At 45.3% G+C, this 17,937-nt stretch overlaps 1 protein-coding gene across 1 annotated transcript; it reads right to left on the bottom strand.

Moving 5' to 3' along the window:
- Window positions 1-10,681: 10,681 nt before the first annotated feature.
- Window positions 10,682-17,870, bottom strand: LOC135105172 (probable ATP-dependent RNA helicase DHX34). The gene is made up of 5 exons (XM_064013238.1): window positions 17,643-17,870; window positions 16,924-17,215; window positions 14,537-16,716; window positions 14,160-14,305; window positions 10,682-13,448 (listed from the first exon to the last, which is right to left on the bottom strand). Exons 3-5 carry the CDS (start codon window positions 16,649-16,651, stop codon window positions 11,996-11,998), a joined length of 3,714 nt encoding a protein of 1,237 aa, XP_063869308.1. The 5' UTR covers window positions 16,652-16,716; window positions 16,924-17,215; window positions 17,643-17,870; the 3' UTR covers window positions 10,682-11,995.
- Between the last annotated feature and the right edge of the window lie 67 nt (window positions 17,871-17,937).

The raw sequence follows: 17,937 nt of genomic DNA, 5'->3' as shown, positions 1-17,937 counted from the left end.
TTTTTATCTCTTCTTATTCTTCTTTTAATGGCTGATAACCACTGATTGATTGCATGATTGTGTGAAGGGTGGAGTGAGAAGAGGGATGGGTGAGGGAAGGAAGGGAAGGGAATGGAATGAAAAGGAAGGGGAGAAAGTGGAAAGAGTAAAAGGAAAGGGGAAGGGAGGGAAAGGAAAGAAAGGCAAAGAAACGGATGGAATGTCACGGGAGGGAAGAAAGTGGATGTAAAACAGAAAAGAGCAAGAAGTTATAAAAAAAAAAAAAGGAAATGTTGGAGGTAAATTAGATTTTCTTATAAATGGAAGAAAGGAAGAATAAATAATAGAAAGATAAAATAAGTAAAAAAAATTGTTAGAGATTTTTAGAAATGATACAAAGTTTGGAATTTTCAAAGAGTTGCAGCAGAAATAATAAAAAAAAAAGTTCAAAAGTTGCTGTTTTTAATGAATGCAGAGAAAGAAGGAAAATTAAAAGTATGAAAGAGGAACAGGTTTAAAAAAAAGAAGAAAGTCTGAGGTGGGCATAATGTATAGCTTTATAACACGAACCAAAGTATGAACCAGGATAAGCAGCACGAACCAAGCGCACGAACCACCACACGACACGACACGAGCACGACACGCAGCACGGGGAAGGAACAACAAGAACCAGAATGTAAGCGCGAGGCACACACCAGGCGGGGCGCGGACCACAACCAGATGACAAACAAGGAGAAAGGGAAACTCAACAATCCAGCAGGACACACACACACACACACACACACACACACATACACCTGACCTGCACCGGTGACACGAATGACAGCCAGGTACGAGCTTAGGAAAATCATACATACATAGGTTTAATACAAAGATCATGTAAAGGAGAGGAATTAAGGCAGTGTAATTGGAGAAGTCCTATTTAATGAAGGACAAGAAAAAAAAAAAAAAGATTGAAGAAAAAACTAAGACGATAATGTTTGAAATGTAAGAAGGTACAACAGCAGAAGACTATAACGAACTGAAACAAACAAACAAACAAACAAACAAACAGACCAAGAGGAAGACCAAGGGAGAGGGGGGGGGAGTGCCGATGCAAAGACTTCACTCCCCACCAACAACTGAACAGAATTCAGATTCTGAAACACTTCCGCGCTGCACCTCCACTACACTCAAAAGGCTCCAGCTGACGTGACTCGGATTTTTAAGGACGTTTTTATGATTTTAGTGACAGATTAACAAGATTTCTACATTATTAACCGGAGAAACACTCTTGAGAACCTGGCTAATCATCTCTGTGGCCTTGGAAAGTAGTGAGAGAGCAAAGGGTTTCTGAATTCTGGCTCTGAACTGAACTGCTAAGGAATGTGTTGGGGAGGTGGGGTGTTACACTGCATCACCTCCTCTCCTCCGTCTCCTAGCCAACACTCCCGCACACCACGACCCCTCACTAGTAAATAAATATATAAGCGCGGGTGTCAATTACCGTCATCAATGTGAGCGTGGGGGTGGGCGTGCCATTAGCGGCGTGACTGGTGCAGGTGGTAATGAGGCGCCGTGCAGGTCAGTGTGTCTTGCTGCATGCTGCGGTGGTCACCCTCATTAGTCTGACCATTGGCTGACACACTCTGGCTACATGAGCCACTTATGAACACACACACACACACACACACACACACACACACACACACACACTGTTATTTAGTCTATATTTAATGTAGAAGGGGTTCTGGCCAAGGGCTACAAAAAAAAAAGAGAAAAAGAGAGAAAAAAAGCGAAAAGAGATCATTCAGAACTGGAGAAGTGTCTTGAAACCTCCCTCTTGAAAGAGCTCAAGTCATAGGAAGGGGGAAATACAGAAGCATACCGGAAGTTTCAAAGTTCTAGATCAATAACACACTGTGACTGTATGCAATGCACTCCTCGTACTAACAGGAATAAAAGGCAAAACTATAATGGCTCACTGTCACTACTGACACACCCTGCAGAACGTATATCCAGCACTAATGGGAGGCAAGAGAACAACTGTAGTGTCTTATTAGAACAATGTTAATACTAACCGGAGGGAAGACAGCAGGTGTAGTAACTTATTAAACACTATCACCTCTGGCACTGTGCATGATGTCTTTATGTCTTTCCAGTGCTAACGAGGGGGAAAACAACAAGTGTAGTGGCTTATTAACTCTGCACAATACATTCCCAGTAGTAACGAGAATAAGAGCAACAGGTGCGGTGCTAATAATCACACTGCAGAGTACAACGGTCAGGGGGGGGGGGGCCACCTTGGTACAATGGAGCTGCGCGCGCATGGAGGCCAGCGGGTCCTCAAGCGCAAGGGTCTGAGGTTAGGAAGAGCACCACTCGGAGTAAAGGTTCCTGAGTGCTGAAGCTAAGTCTTCTGTTACGAGGCACCGTCCCACCTCTGACTCATTAGGGGGAACCAGGACGTAAAAATAAATAAATGTATAAGTAAATAAATAAATGAATAAATAAACAAAGCATTACAGCCGTGAAGGGAGTGGCGGTCTCTTATGCTATGTACAAATATTCATGTATAGATTGCATTCTGGATCCTATTAATTGATATACATAAAAATATAAACCTTCTGCCCCCCCCTCTCTCTCTCTCTCTCTCTCTCTCTCTCTCTCTCTCTCTCTGCATTGTAAGTGCTTTGAGTGTTTGTCGCAAAGGAAATAATTGACAGCCATCCAGTGATTTAATGCTTTGGATAAGTGGCTTCATTATTATCATAATTATCCTTATTATGATTTGTTCTGTTCGCAATGCATGAACGTGCGTGGGGACTGTGGCGACCTGTGTCCTTGTCCTGCTGTTCCTGCCACCCCCACCACCACCACCACCACCACCACCACTACCATATTAATATCATAGTAATATTAGTATCAAGGGTAGTAGCGGCATCGTAACAAAGGAGTAGTCATTGTGTGAATATTAATAAATAGACGCATTTCTTAATAAGTGAATGAATTTTTTTTTTAACTACACTATCTTAATTACTTTTATTTTGCCACTATTGTTATTGGTAGAATAAATTTCTACTACTACTACTACTACTACTACTACTACTACTACTACTACTACTACTACTACTGCTGCTGCTGGATGTACTCTCACAAGTTCGCAAAATTTATTACAAAGATGAAGATGAAGGAAAAGAAGTTGGTGATGATGATGATAAAAAAAAAACAAGCAAACAAACAAACAAACAAACAAACAAACTGAGAAAGAAACCAACGGGAGAAACCATCGATACATAAAAAAAAAATAACAAATCAACTAAAACCAAAATAAACCTTAAGAAAAAAAAAAGTTGCAAAAAAAACACGTAACAAAAGGAAAACTCATGGCGTAATCTTGTGCCGCGCCGGAGCACACAAGTCAGTATTCAGAAACGCCTTGCTCTCTCACCACCACTATTTTCCAAGGCCACAGAGATGATTAGCTAAATTAACAATAGTGTTTCTCGTATTAAAAATGCAGCCATCTTGTTAATCTGTCACCAGAATCATGAAAAAAGAACCTTAAAAACCAGTGTAACTTTAACTACAGCATAATAGTGCAGATATTTCGTTAATCTGTCACTAGAACTATAAAAAATACCTTAAAAAACCAGTGTAACTTCAACTACAGCATAATAATGCAGATATTTTGTTAATCTGTCACTAGAACCATAAAAAAAACACCATTAAAAACCAGTGTAACTTCAACTGCAGCTTAATAATGCAGATATTTTGTTAATCTGTCACTAGAACTATGAAAAACACCCCTAAAAACCAGTGTAACTTCAACTACAGCCTTTTGAATGTAGCGGAAATGTGGCGCAGAGGTGTTTCAGAATACGGCCCTTAGAGGAGGACAAGGCACACAAGAAGCCGAGGACACGACTCTCCCTGGACCTGTGTGCTAAAAAAGAGACCAGCTGTGAATGAAAGTGAGCGTGTGGACCGTGGGGCTGCGAGACGAGATGGAACAGGAGGTGGGGGATGTACTGAGGGCGTAAACAATGAAAATAATGTACTAGTGAGGTTGTAGACGAGTTAAATGGTAGAAATGTTATGAAGAAAGATGTACATGAGGAGAGAATCGATTGATATAGATAGTGGAGAAGTACTAAGGATAAAAACTATGTACCAGTGAGGCTGTAGACGAGGGAAATGGTAGAAATGTTATCAAAAATTATGTATACGAGATGAATGAATTAAAACAGACAGTGGGGGAGGTACTGGTGGTGAAATTAATATATTACTAAGACTGGTGAGAAGTTATGAGGTAGAAATGGTGTCGGGAAAGATATACACGAGAAGAGAATGAATTGGTGTAGTGTGGGAAGGTACTGAGGGTGAAAAAAAAAAAAAAAATGAAAACAACGTATTATATTCATTATTATTATCATTACTACCACCATCATGAGAAAAAAAAATCGTATAAATCAGCTTCCTCAAATTAATCCTGTTTATTTAATGCCATGGTAAAAAAATAAATAAATGCACATACAATAACGGTATAATGAGGCTGGACTGGAGAGAACACACACACACACACACACACACACACACACGGGTCCATGTAGCTACAAAGGTTAACTTGGTTCATTTCATTACAACTCGGAATGAACAGAATTGAATTTGGTGATTATTTCCAAATGCAACTTTTTTTTTATTTATCGCCCGTCCCGGTGGTGGTGGTGGTGGTGGTGGTGGTGGTGGTGATAATCATAAGAGGATATAAATATGACACGCCTCTGTAAAATCACCACCACCATCACCATAGCTATCATTATCACCACCACCCTCAACACACACACACACACACACACACACACACACACCACTCGTCAGTATCATGAAGGCTAAACATAGAAATATATCATACAGTCACACGTTCTACCTCTATCGTAGCACACACACACACACACACACACACACACACACACCGGCTTTATTAATTTCCGCTGTGATCTTTTTGTAGTGTTCCGAGATGATGGTGCCTTCAGGTACACACACACACACACACACACACACACACACACACACACACATATATCCTTCCCCAGTTAACACAGCTCGTGATCCGTGTGCTATATAAGCCACTGGTTCAGGGAAAGGCAGGAAGTGTGTTATAGAGGAGGAGTGGGGCGCCTCGAGTCACTGTAGCCAATCATTTCACTACTCAAGACTCACAGTGATCGCCTTTACAATGAAGAGATGAACCCGCCGGCAGATGTGGTAAGTGGATGCCTACCGTACATACGATTCTTACACGGTTTCTCTGCAGCCCTCTCAGTGATGAACAAAGGTTCGTATTAATCTGAAACGCTTCGCTCTCTCACTATTTTCAAAGGCCACAGAGGTGATTAATCGGGTTCTTAAGAGTGTTTTTCCTATTAATAATGTAGAAATCTTATTAATCTATCACTGTCACTTCAAAACGCTCAGTAACTTACGCTTGGGTCTGTTAATCTCTCATTTGAATCATGAAAACATCCATAAAAGCTCCAATAACTTCTACTATAGCTAAAGTCATGAAAATACCCTTAAAACTCTAATAACTTCTACTATAGCCAAAATTATGGAAATACCCTTAAAACTCCAATAACTTCCGATAGAACCTGTTAAACTATCACTGGAATCATGAAAACATCTTTGAAGGCTCCAGTAACTTCCACGCACCAGAGCCCCAATCATGGAAAACACCCTTGAAAGCCCCAGTAACATTCACTGCGTAGAGTAGAGTATGCTAAACTATCAGATCATGAAAACACCCCTAAAAAAAAAATAAATAAATAAAAAAAGTTCATCTGAGCCTATTAAACTATGAGCAGAATCATGAAAACATCCTTGAAAGTACTCAGCAACTTTCACAAGAGTCTGTTTAACTATAAATGGAATTTCAAGGCAAAAAAGAAAAAGAAACTTGTAAATCTCAATAGCTTCCACTACAACCTCTTCCGCGTAATGAGTGACACTAGTGACCAAGTGAGAGAGAGAGAGAGAGAGAGAGAGAGAGAGAGAGAGAGAGAGCAATGCGTTTTGAGTCTTGTAACGGTGTAATTTCTATTCTTTTCCTAACCTATCTATCTATCTATATATATATCTATCTATCCCTCTATCTATGTTTGTCTTATTATATTTTTGTCTGCTTCTCTGTCTAACTAAATGTCTCTCTGTCTGTCTGTCAATCTTTCTATCAACCTATCTGTCTGTTTGTTTGTCTATCTCTGTCTGTCTATCTGTCTGTTCATATAGCTATCTATCTAAGTTTATCTATCTATCTATTCGTTCTGTCTATACTTATATCTCCCTGTCTATCTATCTATTCGTCTATTTATCTATCAGTTCATTCCTTATGTGGTGTATGTACGTTTTTGTGTAAATCTGTACCTAAACTACTACTACTACTACTACTACTAAAACAACAACAACAACTACTACTACTACTACTACAACTACTACTACTACTACTGCTACTATTATTACTTTCAGGATGTATGAGGAGGTCTTGCAAGAGAAGGAAACTTGGTGGCCTCTCCCTGGTACCTGATGCGAGAGGAAACAAGAAAGACTAGTAATGAGTACAAGTCATCGTAAAGACATTATTGAACTATTAACTTTTATTGTATGCAAAAAAGGAAAAAAAAAAATCATAAAAAAATAGGTAATAGTAAATAGATAAAATAGTAACGGAGGAGAAGGAGAAAGAGGAAGGCATTATTTCAACGAGAGAGAGAGAGAGAGAGAGAGAGAGAGAGAGAGAGAGAGAGAGAGAGAGAGAGAGAGAGAGAGAGAGAGAGAGAGAGAGAGAGTGTGTGTGTGTGTGTGTGTGTGTGTGTATTCCTAAAATAAGTTAAATTTTTATTGCTGGTAGAAATGCTATTAGTATTATTACTGTTGTTGTTGTTGTTGTTGTTGTTGTTGTTGTTGTTGTCATTATTATTATTTTTGTTCCTGTTATTAAATCCATGACAGTCACATTTTTTTCCATTCCTTCTTATGCACATTTTTAAACTAGAGAGAGAGAGAGAGAGAGAGAGAGAGAGAGAGAGAGAGAGAGAGAGAGAGAGAGAGAGAGAGAGAGAGAGACCATATTCTGAATTCAACACTTCTGCGCCGCACCTCCACTGCATTCAGAAGGCTTAGTTGAAGTTATACGGGGATTTCAAGGATGTCTTTATGGTTCTACTGACAAATTAACAAGAGTTCTACATTACTTACAAAAGAAACAGTCTGAAGAACCCGGGTAATCATCTCTGTAACCTTTGGAAATAGCCTTGGTAAGAAAGCAGAACGTTTCAGAATACGAGCATTAGTGGCAGCTCCTATTAATCTAACATACACAACTATAAAGACTCTTTACCACTCAGGGCGCCTTTCGATATTAGATGGGAATGGATAATGGACGTGGTAGGAAACACTGCGACGCCACCACTGAGCGGCGCCCTCCCCATCACCAGCAATGCGTATGGCGGTGACTAACGAGGAGCCGCATTCTGAAACGCTTTACTTTCTCACCACGACTTTTTTCCAAGGCCACATGGACGATTATCCGGGTTCTCAAAAGTGTTTCTCCTGATAATAATGCAGAAATCTTGTTAACCTCTCACTAGAACCATAAAAAACAAGCTTAAAATCCTGTGTAACTTCAATTAAAGTATTTTGAAAGTAGAGGAGGTGCGGAATGGGAGAGTAGCACGTGGCTTCAACACTCACCACTCAGCATTCCATGATGTAAAGCGACAAATACATCCACATTTAACAAGGTTATTAACGGGTGAGATGAGTTGGTTTATCGCTAAATTGGAAAGAATAATCATGCCTGTATTTCAACCACACATTATTACGGCCGGTGTGTGGAGTTTATTGAACCATACACCCGTACATGTGATCGTGTCACGGTACTAAAACAGACTCAGGAATTTTAATATTTACTGTTTCTACCGAGCGGACAAAGTTATCATTGGAGAAAGACGAGGAAATGAAGCACGAGGAACACAAGGCCAGACACACATGAGCAGTAGATCAGTCCCTCCTTACGATGTTGCTTGTGTCAACCTACGCACACTGTCGAATCTCATACAGATGGAGGATGACGAAAGAAGAGGAAGGCGACGTCGAAGAGAGAGAGAGAGAGAGAGAGAGAGAGAGAGAGAGAGAGAGAGAGAGAGAGAGAGAGAGAGAGAGGACAACGATGAGGACAAAGAGCAACAAGTGAAGACAACGATAGATAGATAAAATTAGCAGAATAACAATAAATTCTGATGAAGACGTATGAACAGAAGGATGAAAGACAGCGCAAAAATAATAACACTTACTCTTAATACCAACTTTCACTATGACACCCACAGTAACCAGTCAAAATGAACAGAATTAACATATACCAGCTTGCCAGTAACCTACCAACACCGCCACTCACTTCAGCAACCTCACGTGGACACTAAAACACTACGATAATGCTTCAGGCTGCTAATTATCACCCTTAACACTCCACCCAAAACTTTGACACTGGCCCCCGTAACATCCTCACTCACCCTAACACTATCGCTGGTGACATTCCTACCCTCCACCACCACCGCCGCCGCCGCCGCCGCCACCTGACGCTTGAGGCAACATCCACTTCACCCAAGCCGCCTCCCGTTCTTTCATGATTGACAGTTATTTCTCTCTCTCTCTCTCTCTCTCTCTCTCTCTCTCTCTCTCTCTCTCTCTCTCTCTCTCTCTCTCTCTCTCTCTCTCTCTCTCTCTCTGCCATCAAGAGGTTCGTTCTCCTCGCCTTCCTCGTGGTGAAATGAGCCACGCTAATCTCACATCATCCTTGTCCTCTCACTGCCGTTAATCCCACCTATGGGCTGTCCATATAGCTAAAGTATTAGAGTTAAACCTCACTACGCTCTTAATATGTAATAATAAATAATAAATAATGAATAATAAAACTTCGAGTGATTGACTGTAGTAGTGAAAACAGCATTACAGTACACTAAAACTAGAATCTATAGGGAGGTGGCACCAGAGGGAAGCACTTCCTCTAGCCGCTGAAAGTTTCGTGTGGCCCTTGAAGTGTTGCGTGCGCATGTTCCCTCAACAATGACTGCAAGCGCGGCATGTAGTCATGTCATCACTGCGCTCCCCAGGACATGAGGTCACCACGTTGAAGTCATGCACATGGTTTGGCCAGGGACGCACACCCTGGCCATGAGCTCCCCGTGACAGTGACAGCCACCATGATGGGTACACGAGTCTGTAATACAGACTCGTGTGATAGGAATATTGTTCTGTATCATCATATACTGACACCGAGGAGGCATTCTTGTTCGTTTGGTCATGCATTATTGCTGTTATTATGAACACTCATTGGAGCATAACAATTCAATTCAACATGTAGCAGCAGTTTCCTCACCCCGCCACGCCAGCACGAGGCGGGGCAAGCCCAAGGCGCTCCACGGAAGTGTTGACGTAACTCCCGAGCGCTTTCTCAGTACCAAGATAGATTGATAGAAACGCCCCTGGCCTCTGTTGAGGAGGCCGAGCAATGACACGTGGCAGCCTATCTTCATAACTCCAAGATCTTGTATTGTTATTACTAAATCTTGCATTGCTTTCACAATTGTCAGTTTAGCGTATTTCATGATCAGGGCCGTTTGTAGCCTTCAGGGGGCCTTGTGCGAAATGCTGTTTGGGGCCCCTACGTTGTGAAACCATGATCGGTAGAATCCCAGCCCTCCAAATTAAGGTGGTTCGGACCACTCCTTTCACTTGAAGGAGGAAAAAATCTGAATTCGCAAATGTCAGGCTACTTTCTTTAACATGATTATACACATGATACAGCATCAATCTTCCTTTAAGACACACACCCAATTTCGAAATTACAAAGTAAGCAAACATAACACAGATTAAAATTAACGTGTGTAAAATTTGAGAGAGAACGACAGAAAGCCTCAGTAGATGTCGTCGTGAGAGAAGCAAAAAGTAAATGGCACATACTATAAAAATTATCCTTAAAATTAACAGGTGAAATACACCCTCCATATTATATGCTATATGTGAAGGTATTGTTTCCAAAAATACTGAAATATATGTAGAAAAAAAAAAAATCGAATAAGGGTGTCCTCGGAGAAAAAAAAAAAAAAAAACAGGAAATCAATACTATGAATGTCTTATCTTTGCTCTGTGAGCGTGTATCTTCTTCAGGTTTCTTCTTTTTTTCTTTTCTCGGCACCAGAAAGATATATCCTTTTAGACGCTACATCACTGTCTCTCCTCTATCGCCACTTACTGATGGCAGACCGGCCTGAGCCGGACACGGTGACGCTGCGTACAGCCTCAGCATCACACGTATGCAGGTGCAGGAAGCATTCTTCTGATTCAAATTTCAGGAAAAAATAGCAAAATTAATAAAATAGCTGAATCATAATTTCAGTGGATCTGGCGATACTAAACACACGTTTTAATAATAATAATAATAATAATAATAATAATAATAATAATAATAATAGCAGCTTATGGGCACCTGGTGGCCTCGGGATCCCTACGCAGCAGCGAAGTTCGTATAGCATATAACAAGAAACGGCTCTGTTGAGGATTGTTCAAAGGAAATAATTACCACAAAACTCTATCATCATCATCATCATAATAATAATAATAATAATGATAATAATAATAATAATAATTAGGTAAATAAATAATTCAATAAACAGATCAATAAATGTATTGATGACATTTATATGCAAATTATACAGGTATGAATTATTCAGTACACCTTTGACAGCCACCAACAGTACCACACTTGTTACTTCAGTGCAGCAGTTGATCCTGAACCCCCTTACTGAGCAGCAGGGCTTCCTGAGCTGCCAGGAGACAGGTCGAGGCACATCAGGTGACAGGCAAGGTGTGTTTGTGTCTCAGCAAGCCAAGCATGTACCTTCCCTGTGTGTTGTGTATGCCACTTGGCAGGTGCTTGTCACACTGCTCCTGACCCTCACCATGACCCAATGCACTCATGAAACACAAATACTGCATTCACTGGTGTGAAGCATTTTTGTTTGGTATTGGCTGTCAAGTAAAAACATCTACTCTTCTGGTATGTACTGACTTACATCCTTATTCATGAGAAAATATTTATTGTGATATACTACAAGAACTACATTCACTAAATTTCTGATTTCTCATAAAAATGACCATAAGTGTGTCACAGAATAAAGGGAAAGAATCATAGGCTGAATGGATGAGTCCCAGGGAATGGAGATAAGAGAGATTTAAGTAACAGTGGTATTTCTCTCCAATGTTGGGATCTGAATTAAAGATTTGGACACAGAATAGGGTGCAGCAGTCAAGAGCTCCTATAGATGAGTTATCAGAAGGGACATGTGAAGATAAGATGATGAGAACAATGCAAGTGTGTCTGAACAATGTATGGAGACGTGCAAAGTGAGGGAAGTTCAGAGTGGTGGAATGGCCAAAAAAATACACAGAGGGTGAAGAATAAAGACTTCATGAAGGAAAGTGTATGCAAGTGAAGCCCGAGCTCCTGCAGGGAGAGGAAAGGGACCTAGAAGGTAAGGAAGGACAGAATAAAGGAGTCAATTCATGAAAAAAAGATGGTAACAGAGATGAAAGCCTTGAATAAGCTAGGGGGAAGTGTTTGGATAGGGACAGGTGGAGGCTCTTCTTCCACAGCCACTCTCTTGGTACATCCTCAGAGGGAAGGAGGCATCACAGGGACAGACAGAGATAAAAACTGTCTTGATTTTAGCTCTGACCACACCCACGTTCTAGGCATTAGACATCAAACAAGTCCTGCTTTTCATTATAGAAACACCTGTTTTTATCTCATCTCCACTCAAGCCCTCTAGAGTTCTCACACAACTCCTACCATATGCCTTGCCTTAGTGCTGCATCTCACCCCCCATGTCCTTCTTTCCCACAGGTGGTGTAATCCAGATGAGGCCAATGGCACACATGCCCCTCCTCCTCTGACGACTTGTGACACAGGGAGGAGAGGCAGTTACTGGCAGGATGAGTCTGAAATGTGGGACTTTCTGTGGATAAAAATTTCTTTCAGAGTGAGCCAAAGAGTCTCTCCACAAGTCTCACACTGGTACCTCTTCCTGGTTAGATCATATCCCTCCCCACCCTGAGAGGCAGCTTGTGGTGGTGGCCGGGCACAAGCTGTCAGGCACTGCCACAAGTGAGCCAGACGGTCAAGTGTTGTCAAGTGCAGGTCCTGGTCACAGTATGGACACACAGTGTCATAGGAGTTGATTGTGGTGGTGGTACACTGCAGATCCAGCAGACTGTTGTATGCAAGGTAAGGAGTGAGATCCACCCCTCCCTTGGTGGGGTTTGGGAGACAGGCCTCCCCAGGAGGTGGGGTGAAAGGATTTGTGGACAGGACACAGTCCCCAGGACCAGGGCCAGCATGTAGCACCTTCACATCTGCAGCCAGGAGACGTCGCTGGGAGTACACAGCCTCACTCTGGAAATAGTCCACCAGGCCAGCCGAGAGGTCCCTCTCCAGGGCAGCAGCCTCCACCACGCCCTCATCCTCTGGGTTCTTGGAGGTGCGTAAGTGGAGGAGGCGGTGCCATTGCTTACGGAGATGGACCGCCCGCACCAGCAGGTTCTGGGCACTTGAAGGCTCTGGGAACCTTAACTCAATGAAGGAATCACAAACCACAGTAGAGATGTCTGCATTAGTGTCCAGACTGTGACAAAACAAGAGGAGAGTCTGGGCTGCTGGCACACGCACTGTGTCTACCAGGAAGGCCTTGTGGGTCTCCAGGACAGAACCAAAGGCCAGCAGCTGTTGGCCAGTGGCAGCTGGATGACGGCCAAACCCAGGTGCCTCCACAATGCTGGAGTCAGACAGCTGCAGCACCTCTGGGTGGGCAGCCAGCACACCCCCAGGATGCAGCACAGTGAAGGGCCGCTCCGGAGTGTGGAAGAGTTGCTCTGAACCAGCCTTGTAGTTGTTGTGTTCATCGGCAATGGCCATACCAGGGTAGAGGCCACAGCACAGGATCACCTTCAGCATGGTCTGGTCCTGCCCGCGCAGTGTGGAGCCGCGGAGGATCTCCCGCAGGCGCCTTGGGTCATTGGTGATCCTGAAGTCAACATCCTTAATGTCTGTTGTCCCTTGACCCTCCCCTTCCAACTCCCAGTCTTCACCCTCCCCCTCTCCCACTCGCAGCACCCGGGTGGGCCGCCGGTCCTCCTGGTGTAACTCACGCCGCAACTCCCGCAGTTGCTGCAACTGGCCGTGCCTCTGGGCTCGCTCGGCGCTGGTGAGTGTGGACCGGGGTGCGCCAGCCACCCTCTGCAGCCCAGAATCCTGCAGCAGCTGGGAGAACTGATGTCTGAGTTTAGTTATGTCATAGAAGTGGTGCTCCTCCAGCCCCATCCGCCGACACCACCGCCGGGAGTCCTGTGAGCCCGTCTCCTTCACTCCCAGCCACTCCCTGCAATACAACAGTCTTGTGAACGGCTGCCACACCACACACAAAACTGACCCCACCATTGGTCAGGTTACTATTTGTGTGTGAGTCAATTCCCAGACAAAAATCAAAGGAACAATTGCTAATTTTCACCATAAAATTTGAGACATTAAATTCCATAAACTTCACATTCCTGGTGACAGTCTCACTTCTGCATAATTTAATAAACAAAGAAATTTCATACATAATACTTTTCCAAAATACTTGCCAGCTGAAACATATTTTTTTTTAAACTAAATGAAATGTATTTCAAAGAAATTGTAAAGCAGAAGACTTATACATGTGAAAAGATTCTCAAATAATATGTATTAAAAAGTTTCCAGTTATTCTTTGGCAGCACTTGCCTTACAAAAAACATATCAAATTGTTTACAATAAAAATTGCAAACATTATCATGAAGACCTTACAGTTGATGAAATATATGATCCTCCAGGCCTTGGAAGCAAACTTGCGTGATTAAATTACCAAATGGCCACTGCCAACACCACACTTGACATTCTCACAGACTGCATCCACAAAGCAACCAACAAAACACATCACACACGGCACCCATCACAGCAGCAAGGGCAATGAACTCACACATTTAGCAGCCAGTGTATATGATCAACAGAACAGCACAGCCCCTGAGGAAAGATAACACAAACACAAGAGATCAGGTGATGAAGAAGGACAAACCTGTAGGCAGCCAACAGGGTGAAGGGGTCCCCATGGTCATTCTCCAGCTCCTTGAGGGCAGCCTGGCACTGTGGGTCCCGGCGGGCATGTGGCTTGAAGGGACTCTGCACACTCATGGCTGCTGCCAGGGACAGCACTGGCTCCATCTGGGAAGACAGGAACACAATGGCATGATGAGTTCCCTGCTAGAGGATTTTTGTAGAAATTCTTAACCAACACTAACATTCAAAGCTACAAGTAAAGAAAGCATAATGACTGTCAAGGAATGTAAAATTCAATGAAGAAATTATCAGTTAAATGATGCAGCAAAGTATATCAAATTGCAAGAGAGGAGAGCAGGTGACAGTGTTGATGAGAGTGAAGCACACAGGACTCACCTGATGGAAGAGTGCACCCATGATGAGCATCTTGCCCAGGCCAACCTCCAGGGGCAGCTGTGCCAGCAGCTGCCCCAGAGTGGTCAGCTTGTTGTCCATGTCTATGGCATCCTGGGCCTGGAGGGAGGACAGGGCGTGCTCCAAGGCTTCCTGCGGGGGTGGCTCAATGAAGGGGAAGAGACGCGGGTCTGGCAGACCCATGGAAGTCATACGCAGCACCACAGAGTCCAGCGGCACGCGCTGCACCTCTGGGGGACTGTAACGGGGAAAGGACTCGTAGTCTTGAGGGGAGTACAGGCGGAAGCAGGTGCCGGGCCCCGTACGCCCTGCCCGACCCTTGCGCTGCTCTGCCGAGGCCTGGCTCACCCAGCACTCCTTGAGACGCCGCATCTTGCCCCTGGCCTGGTGTGTCATCTCCTTCACTTTCCCAGAGTCAGCCACAAAGCGCACGCCATCAATGGTCACCGATGTCTCAGCGATATTCGTGGAGACGATGCACTTCCGCACACCCTCAGGAGCCACGTGGAACACCCGCTCCTGCTGGGCTGCTGAAAGTGTGCTGTGCAGTGGCAGCACCACCCATCGCCCGCTGTGCCGTGAGTACTCCTGTGCTGCCTCCACCACGGTGCCAATCTCCTTGGCGCCGCTCAGGAACACCAGCAGGTCCCCACGCTCATCAGCCGGGTACTGCTGGTCAATGAGCTGCAGCAGGCGCACATAAGGCCCAGGGTCCATGCGATCATTCTTGGACTTCTCAATGGGGGGTGGGGGAAGGTACTTGAGGGTGATGGGGTGTAGGCGGCCGGGCACCTGCACCACTGGGGCACCGGGAAAGTAGCTGGTGAATAGGTCCAGGTTGACAGTGGCACTCATGAGCAGCACCCGCACCTCAGGCCGCCGCACCTGCAGCACCTTCACCACCCCCAGCAGGAAGTCTGTGTCCAGATGCCGCTCATGCACCTCATCCAGGATGATCACCTGGTACTGGAGCAGCAGTGGGTCCACACACACCTGCCGCAGCAGCAGCCCCTCAGTTAGGAACACCAGGCGGGTGTGGGACGTGCGGGTCTTCTCAAACCTCACCTGGTATCCGACACCAGAGCCATACAAGTCCAGGGTTTCGTATGCCACACGGCGAGCCAGAGCCACACAGGCCAGGCGCCGTGGCTGTGTCACAGCCACATTGGTGTAGCCAGCATCCAGCAGGTAACGCGGCACCTGGGTGGACTTGCCGCAGCCAGTGTCACCTGCCACTATCACCACGCCGTGCTCCTCCACCTCCTGCAGCAGCTCCTCCCGGCGGGCAGCAATGGGCAGCTCTGCCTGGGTCTGCCTCAGCTGCCGCAGCCGCTCAAACCTCTGCCGCTGAGTGAAGTCCAGGTAGAGCAGCATGACCAGGCGGGCCTCCTCCAGCCGCCGCTGGGACAGCCGCTGCCGTCCCTTCCCAACTTCCTCCAGATCCTGCGGGGGAAGGCGGCGCTTCATCTCCTCAATGCTGGCTCCACTCAGGCTGAAATTGATGTTGTGTCTCTTGTGGAAGGCAAGTGGGAGGCCAAACTTAGCACTGGTGCCCTGCCCCATCCCAGTGCCCCGGCCTGCCCCACACATCTCCCTAATCTTGCGTTGCTTGTGAAGGCCGTGGTACTTCTTGAGGAATGCCCAGAAATCTTGATACTGCTCGCTGCCCCGCACCATGGGGTCCTCTGGCCCCAACCCACAGAAGAGTAAGTCCAGCTCCCGCCGGTGAGCCTCCCACTCAAACATGAGCTCATCCTCGGAGTCTGAGCCAGCCGTGGCCCCTGAGGACACTGTGGCATGGTGGGAGGGAGCAGAGGACCCCACTTCATTACTCCCTGAGAAGTGTGGGGAGCTCTGGGTCTTCCTGCTCTCCCTGCCCTGTGTTGCTCCCACTGCTGCACTGGTGTTCCTCTCTGAGTCTGACCTTGAACTTGACCTTGTTCTAGACCTTGACCTCGAACTAGATTTTGATCTTGACCTTCTTCTGTCGTATTTGTGTCTCCTTTTCTTTTTCTTCTTATGCTTGGTCTTTTGTGACCGCTTCCTGTGGCTGACCGGTGACCGTGACCGTGACCGTGATCGCTGCGAGTGGCCCATTGCTGTGTACACTTCATTCACTCACTCACTCTATAGTCTATGTATTGATCACCACAACAGCTTACCTTCAAAGAAAATAAACATTAGTTTGCTTATGCATGTGTATGTGTGTGTGTTTTGTATTCCATAAAAAATACCTACATACAATCTTGTGTGTTTGCTTATAATGAGTCTTAGAATAGCATTTCTTTTCTTTACAATGCATTACATACACTTCAAGGAAACATAATGAAAATCTTCCCTCTTTTTACGACTTGCTGGTGCACACATACCGTCCCACCAAGCCCGGAGTGATGATGGCGCTGGCTACTCCTTGAACTTCCACTCCTGGCGGCACATGGGGCACTGCTGGTGGAGCTGCTGGGACTGAAGCCACTTCATGATGCAGTGGATGTGAAAGCAGTGGGAGCACTGGCCCCACACCAGCGGGCAGTCATCCCCCGGCAGCCGGCAGTCCGAGCAGCAGCCGTCAAAGGGCATGCGGCAGATCCCACAGCTGTCGTCGTTGGCCACCCATCGCCAAGTGGCCACACCGGTCCACCCCTTCACCCGCACCTTCATCACCTGTCATGGGAGAGGCTGCTCAACACCACACCACCACAACACACCTGCTGATGCCTCACAGAAACTGATGGACATGAACAACCTACTGTGATTTTCACATCTGTGCTCAGTCCTTCCCTGGAGCTGAGACACACTGCTAAACACACACTGCATGACTCAAGGAGCAGCTTGACAATGAGGTGCTGGGCATGTGAAACGTGTGCTGCAGTCCTCTTTGACAGAGTAAGTTAGGGAGGGGGGATTGAAGGGGTCTAGCTCACAGTCAGGTTCGGTCAGGTTACGTTAGATTTGGTTAGGGGGGTTGAGGGCCCCATAAAGTTATGTTAGGAGGATCGAGGTGGCGTAGCTTCTCGTTAGGTTAGGTTTGGGAGGTCATATTCTAGTGAGACACACGCAGGGCCACACTCGCCTGACCTGGACGCCTTACCTGTGGGGCTTGATAAGGGCGAGCTCAGTACAAGAAGTCACCGCCACACTCCCCTCTCAGGCGGGACACACCTGCCAACCACGCCCCACACCTCGCCTCCTGGAAATTGTGTGCCTCAGCTTCTGTCCGGGGTCACGAGGATGTTAGCCATGCACCAGCCACAGTCGTGCACTAAACGTCTTCAAAACAAGAGAGTGGCCATCTTGCATCTCTAGGGACCATGGATGTATTTATTTATATGGGTAAAACACTGTATTATACGTATCTCTAAGTTAATATAGTATATAAGTAATAT

This window comes from Scylla paramamosain, chromosome 11 (assembly GCF_035594125.1).
Source record: "Scylla paramamosain isolate STU-SP2022 chromosome 11, ASM3559412v1, whole genome shotgun sequence".
In the NCBI taxonomy this organism is placed as follows: Eukaryota; Metazoa; Arthropoda; class Malacostraca; order Decapoda; family Portunidae; genus Scylla; species Scylla paramamosain.
This window is presented reverse-complemented; position numbering and strand designations above follow the sequence as displayed.

Excerpts from the sequence above, each read along its gene's own strand:
- LOC135105172 (XM_064013238.1), bottom strand. The coding sequence starts at position 16,651 with ATGGGCCACTCGCAGCGATCACGGTCACGGTCACGGTCACCGGTCAGC. Across the intron at positions 14,306-14,536 it reads TGGGTGCACTCTTCCATCAG|ATGGAGCCAGTGCTGTCCCT; the intron begins GTGAGTCCTGTG and ends CTGTCTTCCCAG. Across the intron at positions 13,449-14,159 it reads ACCCTGTTGGCTGCCTACAG|GGAGTGGCTGGGAGTGAAGG; the intron begins GTTTGTCCTTCT and ends GTTGTATTGCAG.